Source organism: Seriola lalandi, unplaced genomic scaffold, assembly GCF_002814215.2.
Source record: "Seriola lalandi dorsalis isolate HSWRI2012SDOR001 ecotype SW California unplaced genomic scaffold, Sedor1 jcf7180002053538, whole genome shotgun sequence".
Taxonomy (NCBI): domain Eukaryota; kingdom Metazoa; phylum Chordata; class Actinopteri; order Carangiformes; family Carangidae; genus Seriola; species Seriola lalandi.
Window position 1 is genome coordinate 705,234 of NW_019524091.1, and position 7,801 is coordinate 713,034.

The window sequence follows — 7,801 nt, forward strand, 5'->3', positions numbered from 1 at the left end:
ATTTGCTGGTTACAGCTTTTCAAATACTTTATGTCGTTCTGTGCACATATATCACATTTTAAGGTCACAATTTTTATAATGGTAGGGACGGAGGGAGCACTGGTGAGCAAAATGACGGCACACATTAGAAGAATATGTAGAAGATGTGCAGCTTTTTAAAGTTCAATCGTATTCTTTTATTCCGGGTGTGAAGGAAGGATAACATGTAGAGTCTTGAAAACATGGTACATTCCTCCCCATGTGAGTCTCATTATGTCAGTGTATCATCGCACAAAAAGCCTCAGGCCTGACCACACGCACACAAGCACACACACTCATGTTTAATAAAACAGACTGGGAATGGATGGGAACACTAACAGGTCATGACTGTGGATTGTGCCACGCTGGGTTGTTTGCTTCTGTTAAGCACCGAGGTGCCAGTTAGACTCTTCAGGCCATGGCAGTCAAGGATCACGTAGTGTGGGACATATACATAAACCCGGCAGGGGCTTGGTCTCATGACGAGGGAGTCAACAATGTTGCAGTTTTTTTAATATAATTTCTCCTTGGGCTATATCCCCTTGTGTTGTGTGTGGAATGTGTTTAACCTACACTCACAGGATGGTTCGAGTTAGAGACACACATACGCCGTTCTGTAATAGGCCGCCTCCATGCGCAATAATCATAGGGGGCTAAAAAAGGAAAGTCAACATCTGGGCTGGGAACAGTAATCACAGGTTGGCTGTTATTAAGCTGCCAGACGAGACCTCTGAACTGAGAGGATTTAAGCTACACTCATTACCAGCTCACTGTGTCTATCAGGTAGGGCAGCCAAGGTGAAGGCCAACAGATATTTATTGTGTGAGGGTAAGCGGCGATCAACAGGAACTTTAATTTTCTCTGGTTAAGTATCACGGACAAATACACTGAACACACAAATCTGGTAGGATTGATCTGGGTTAAAGTCCATCTTTACCTGCTGGTGATTACTGAAAATCTTCCTGAGATGTGAAGACGAGACGGGACAGCATACCTGACATGGCAACATGAGGAGACCGCAGAGACATCCAGTCAGCCTTTAGTATGAACAAGTTATCATTCAGAAACCTCCCTGGCGACAAAGAGCAAGCCGGTCGTGACTGAGGTCACTGCAAATGTAGAGATGTTAAAGGAACAGTTTGAGAGTTTTTGAGATATGCGCATTTTTGCTTTTTATGCCGACAGACCACTCTTGTGTCTGTATGATAAATGTGAAGCTACAGCCAGCAGACATTTAGCTTAACTTGTTCCAGCACAAAAGCCCTGTAAAACATTGATTTGTAGTCTTTACACTTTGTTTTTTGTACCCATTTAAAAAGGAATGGGAGATGGTGATGGTTGTTTGCCAACAGCTTCACCCATTGTTGCGTTTACAGGACAAAAGGCTCCAGCTACACATTTACCTTACAAACATGAGTGGTGTTGACCTCGGCAAGAATGTGAACAAGCATAATTCCCAAACTGTCAAAATATTTCTTTAATAAGTTATTATTTATTAAGCGTTTACAATGAACTAGAATGAACATATAAATAAGCACCTCTCTCTTTTTTCAACTAGTTGAAGACAGCAAGTACATGAACTATTGCTTGTACAAGTCCAGACTTAACTCTCCATTACTGTGCAGTGATTTCTTCATTTCACTTTAAATTCACAGAGTCTGGGGATTTTCTCTCTCATCGTAGCCTTGTTGACATGACAAATTAGTGAATCGCCCAAGTGCCCTGAGGTGATTTATATTTCATAAAATGAAACACCCATGACTGCCCTGATAGCGATACACACACACACACACACACACACACACACACACACACACACACACACACATGAAGGACAGGAAGGATGGGCGTTTTTATGAGCACTGTCTTGTGAACCTACTGCCTTCTACAATCAGAACAGTTATTTGATGGAATATTACAACATTCTGGGATATACACTTATTTGCATTCTTGTCGAGAGTCAAATGAGAATACCGATATCATTACAGTATCTGTAAAGAAAATGTAAAGCTAGCCATGAGCTAGCCAGGTTTTAGCTTAGTGTAGTTTAGCATAAAGAGTGGAAACAGGAGGATAAAGCTGGTTTGGCTTTATCCATAAGTTAAAATCACCCAGCCATCAGCACCTCTAAAAGCTCACTAGTTCATATATTTCATCTTGTTGATTCAATTAATACTAAAAACCAAAATGTAAACATGACAAACTGCTGGAAACTGCTGTGCCTGCCAATATAGTCCAGAATACAACCGCAACTTTTTTACACTTTGGTTTTTGTACGAATGAAACGGAGAAGAACGTGTGAACTAGTAAGTGTTGTTTGTGCCAGTTTTCCGCTGTTCCCAGTGCTTCATGCTAAACCAAGCTAACCAGTGGATGGATTGAGGTTGGTTTACTGGACAGATTAGAGAGTGTAATCAGTCTTCTCATCCAAGTCTTGGCAAGAAAGTAAATAAATGTATTTCCCAAAATGTCGAACTATCGTGAACAAGCAGGAAAAAAAAAACTCTATGAAAACGTCACTTCATTCAGCAGCTGTTTGTCCACCATCATGAGCTAATAGGCAGGAGGACACGCTTCTCCCCTGCATTATGTGTTGTTGGTGATCAAACTGTGGAAAGATGAAGGTGTTCCTCTCGTCTAATCACTGCAAACATTGACGGCTTTGTCTGAAGGGCTGGGTAATGTAGCAGGTTAAAGCTTAAATCAACAGCATGGTGTCAGCAGGAGGTTATCACAGCACTGACCTCCCCGTGTGTCAGCTTGCTGATAGACATGGGTCAGGTTACTGATAGAGGCACAAGAAATGCAAACACAAGCTAGCGAGGCGAAAAGGCCAGATTCAGGCAATGATCCAACAGTTGATTGGTTTGGTTGTAGAAAAATGTTTGATGCGTCAAAAAGGAAAATTCATTTTTTTCTATCATGAGCGGTGGCCTCCAAACCTATATCACCTCCGCTAGCACTGAGAAACTGTGTCATTATGAGGATTATCCATGTTATTTGGTGCGTGGTCAGACAATGGCTGTTGGCAATTAGTCCCAGTGCTCTTGTGACAGATTAAACCACCTCCAGACTGTACCAAAGCTGCAGGAGTTCTGCTGACGCACACATAAACCACTGCCTTAATAATACCTCCCTCTGTTTGTTCGTAAACAACCAGCACTGTTAATTCACCACAACTCAGAGACTCTCAGCAGCACTGTTTGAAAACCCCCTAATTTGATGCGATAATGCACACAATAACCACTTCAAGATCATTACAAGTTAAAACAGCTGCTTAGAAAATGATTCACAGGAATGCAGGACCCATTAGACCATTTTTGTAGCTTTCCTTCCTTCCTTCCTTACATCCTAGCTTCACTTCCTGACATCCTTCCTTACTCCTTCAGCCTTCTGCATGGCAGGAGTCGAAAGGCAATGGTCTCAGATTCTCAGCTCTCTAAAGTGGCAGCTGGAGGAAGTGACAACTGGGTAGAAAAGATCCGGCCATCGCGAGAAAAAAATAGTCCACCGTCAGGAGCATCAAACTGGCCTTTCTCACGTTACCCACTACAGAATGCTTACGGAGCATGCCGAGCCACGGCACCAGCTTCAAAGAGCCAGACATAAACAGCACATAGAGCTAGGAGGGATGTTTCAGGAGTGTGTCTGTCTCTGTGTGTGTGGTGGGGGTGGGGGGCAGTGGTGATGGTGTGAAACCTAAAGCCTTGCCCACCGGCACAGTGCATAGATAAGAGGCGGCCATGACCGGGAATTTCAGGGGTCAGGGCTGGGCATTTGGGATTCCCTCTGTCAGAGTATCTTTGAGAGGATGGAATTCGGTGTGTAATGCAAGGAAGGAGTTAACGGGTGTGGAAAGGTCCTCATGTGGCTTTACAGTGTGTAGCAGCTGCTGCTATAAAAGAACTGATTACCAAGTTTAGAAATGCACATAGCTGGGATTCAGCTTCATCAACAGGATGTTTCACAAAGACATGAAAAGTCTAATTGGTGCTGTCATGTGTGTGGATGTGTGATTGTGTGTCTGATCTCACTGTGTTTTCATCTGCGAAGAGATAAAAGAGAGGATGAAAAATAATGTATTTCTTTATCTTTTAAGACACATACACACACACACATTTGTGGGACTACACAGTATAATGTTCATATTCCCTGACATATGGAAGTCTAGGATGACCAAATCCAACAGCCTGACAAGATCTTTGGCACGCTCCAAGAATTTGTGTGTCTTTTGGGTGACATCCATTCAGAGGACGGATTGGGTGTGGAGTAAAGGCAGCGGCACTGAGGGTTTTATGGTGCTGTGTGAGCTCCTAAGAGGAAAGGTGGCGCCCGATGGACAGGATGGGCTTACAGGATATACCTCTGAGCGCACGCCCTTGTACCTGCCACTCCTCTTTACTCTACCACTATCTCTGACCCCGTCACCATCTTCATCATCAGTGCTAACAGTGACATGCCAGGGGACGCCGTCTCTAGATTTGTACTAGGCAAACTGACCTGAGATGCTGGACAAATGCAGGTCGCCGTTAATTTCAACAAACCTGATCCGCAAAGGAATCCTTTTAGGCCGATTCTGATCTGGGTTCAGTCATATTGTAAATGCACTGACATCCACATCCATAGCTGCCAAGAAAAGATTGATTAACAGTAATTAATCATGCAATATTTATCCCGCTGCACTTGATTTCACCCAGTTGAGTTTAATCCTCGTCTTACTTCACTTCCAGAATTCCCACTTAATTAAATCCACACTGGTAGCACTGTGGCATTCAAATCTCTGGCTTCTTTCCATGACCCAATAGTCATTGAAAAACCAGGGCAATCCATTCATTTATTCTAACACAGGTCTGAACAGAGAAGTGAAACACCCAGCACAGATACACCTGGATTGGTACTTCTTTCTGAAGTTGCTCCAGAGCAGCTACAGAGGCAGAGTTTGCTTTTACATGAGTCAGCTGAATTGCCTTTAACTAATACCCCCTGACAAAAACAAATTACCACCCCTCTGAAACTTTATTAAAAAAGTAGTTGACAAAATAATCTCAGCGCCATGTCCTTTCAGTAGCTGTTCTGGAGCTTGTGATCGTATAACGAGACCTTGCTCAGTTGTCATATAATTGCAGATGCTCAAATTTCTTTTTCTTTTTTTTTTTTGTGAGCATTTCAAGAACCTCTTATCTGAGTGACTCACTGCTGAAGATAATTGGACAGGATGAAAAGCTCCGACCTTTTGTACTACTGTTTTCAAGGTCAAGAATAAGCCTATCAACATCTCAACTTCTCAAAGGTAGAATTCATTGCTTGACTATAATACAGGATGGAGTGAAATACAGCATTGTGCAAATACTATAAATCAACCTATTCTGACCAAATTACTGTAGAAACTTTGTCCTTCCCAGATAAATTCTGTCGGCCAAGACATGGGACAGCACAGTTTGCCATATCTCAGGATGAAAAGCAACATACTACATAACCACATTAGATAAAGAAAATGGGGTCTGGATGAAGTCAAAGAAATCACTAGGGAAATCTCACACAGTTGGTCCAGGACAAAAGATACACACCAAATTACAACAATGATCTCTGCTGAGCTGAGCTAAAATAATAACCTTCCTCTGTACAGAATATCACTCTAATGAAATCAGATTATGGTCCAAAATCCAGCTCACCCCAATCTGTTCGCTACATGGTTGGTTTATACAAAAGATTACAGAAACCTACAGTTTAGAGATGATATGGTTCTATAACTATATGCACTTTTGGAAACCAATGCCTTTTACTTTTTGGACTTCATTTTTGTAAGGCACATTGCTCAATCTGATCACTTTCTTGCAAAAACTGACAAGAAGTAAATGGAAAATAACACTTTTCCACAGTGTTTTTACATACAGTAGCTGTGGTCAAACAGGAATCTCTTTCATGTAAAAGAATGAATAACCTCAAATAGCCCCATAACATCCTTATATACCAGGCTGAAGCTGAGTATCACTCCTTGTACAGGGTTGAAAACTGTTAACAAAGACAAAAAAACAACCCTACTCATTAGGCATAAGTTACAACTTTTGACACTGTAAAGCCATTGGAAAGGAGAGTGGTATGAGTGAGAGTACGGAGCAGCTCACATAGAAAGAGCCACCTCCTAATATTATTACCGTACTGAGTCACAGCTCAGCACAGCACTCAGGGGCAGACAGGGCTGATGCTGGTGACAGAAGTACAAGAGGTGAATGGAGGCAACATTAGAAGAAGAGATTCACAACATTAAACACACAAACACACACACACACTGCCTCTCCCTCTGTGAGTGTGTGTGCCCTCCTCTGAGTCAGAGGGGGATGACAAATCAGACCTATAGCCAGTCTCTATGTGTATGAGTGTGTTTGTGTCTGGGCTGATTTGCGGATGACACATCCAAACCTGCATGGGCACAAACTCATTTATAGGCAGTGTCTGCTGGAGTCGCTGCCACAGATTAAAACTACAAAAGAAAAAAGAAAAAATCAATCTGAGGCACAGAGAGTGCCTGATTGTCAGTAATTAAATTAAGTGAGCAGAATTTAAGGAGATGGCGTAGCACTAGTACTCTTAAATGTGTCGGATGCTTGCTGGGGTGTTGAAGTTCCCCCCCACTACAGCTGCATCCTGTAGACCAGCGCAGTGCAGGCACACCACCGCTGCTCTGGGATATATCAGTGGATGAGAAAGCATCACAAACACCTCAAACGCAGAACGTCAATATGAAAAGTTGCGGGTTTTTTTTTTTTAATGATAGAGTGAACTTACTCTTTCCAGAGGCTAAAATATGAACTGATCAGAAACCAGCCAGGCTCAGAAACGCTCACAACACAACATGGTAAAACAAAACAAAGAGCCGCCGCGCTCCCAAAATGATTTGGAAGTCACGTTGAAAGTAGCGAAGCAAATACACACGCAATTAATGCATGAAGAAAGTAAGCTAACTTACCTCTACAAAGAAAGTATCCATTTTAACCGGTGCCCGACCTCTCGTCCCTTTGTAGTCTGAGTTCAGGGTACCACAGCTGAAGAGGAGGAGGAGGAGAGGAAGCTGCACTCCCGAATGATTTCCATCCGCTTCGCTAAAAATTAATTAATTTTTTTAAAGTTCTTATTTCCGTAAACCCTTGTTCAGTTGACTCTACAAATCAGACGCGAGACATTTTACGTTCCTGTTGTAGGACACTTCAGTTGTGGCTGTTCTCCTATGCGTTTGTTGAGTGTCCCGAGAAGCCGCTGTGGTGCTGTGCTGTGTCTCCGCTGTCTACTTATTTCAATGAACCCGGCACATTATGCAGAGGGGAGGAGCCTGCAGGGTCACAGACCTCCCCTCAGCATACGCCCTCTTTGTGTGCATCTTTACAAAGGCTCTAATCATTTTAAAGGATGTGCACATTTCCCCTGTTTTTACACACGTTTACTGTTTACTTAAGACATGGGTATTTAAGACAGGAATAAGCGTACAAGAGGAGGTATTGTTTCAGGCCAATTGCTTCTGCATATAGATTTCACTCACAGTTATCCAAGCGTATATGTGACAGACTGAGGATAAGACGGATCATTATTTTGACTTCCTCCTTTGGGAAAAATAAACTGAGAAGGAAGAGGAAGAGACAGATCAGGGGGAGGGGGCAAGCCGGCTTTATTTTAGTCAGTGATTGTTTACCAAGTGATGTGGGTCTCAGGACATGTGCAGTCTAATTTTTTGTACAGTGTGTACAGTGTGTGTGTGTGTGTGTGTGTGTGTGTGTGTGTGTGTGTGTGT

The 7,801-nt window shown here is 42.7% G+C and overlaps 1 protein-coding gene across 1 annotated transcript in view; it reads right to left on the bottom strand.

The window, feature by feature from the left end:
* The window catches only part of myo10l3 (myosin X, like 3), a 54,819-nt gene extending 47,541 nt beyond the window's left edge, over positions 1-7,278 (bottom strand). Inside the window, exon 1 of the mRNA XM_023401215.2 lies at positions 6,986-7,278. Coding sequence (XP_023256983.1) covers positions 6,986-7,006 — 21 coding nt within the window. The 5' untranslated portion in view covers positions 7,007-7,278. The remainder of the gene's footprint in view (positions 1-6,985) is intronic.
* Positions 7,279-7,801: the final 523 nt, after the last annotated feature.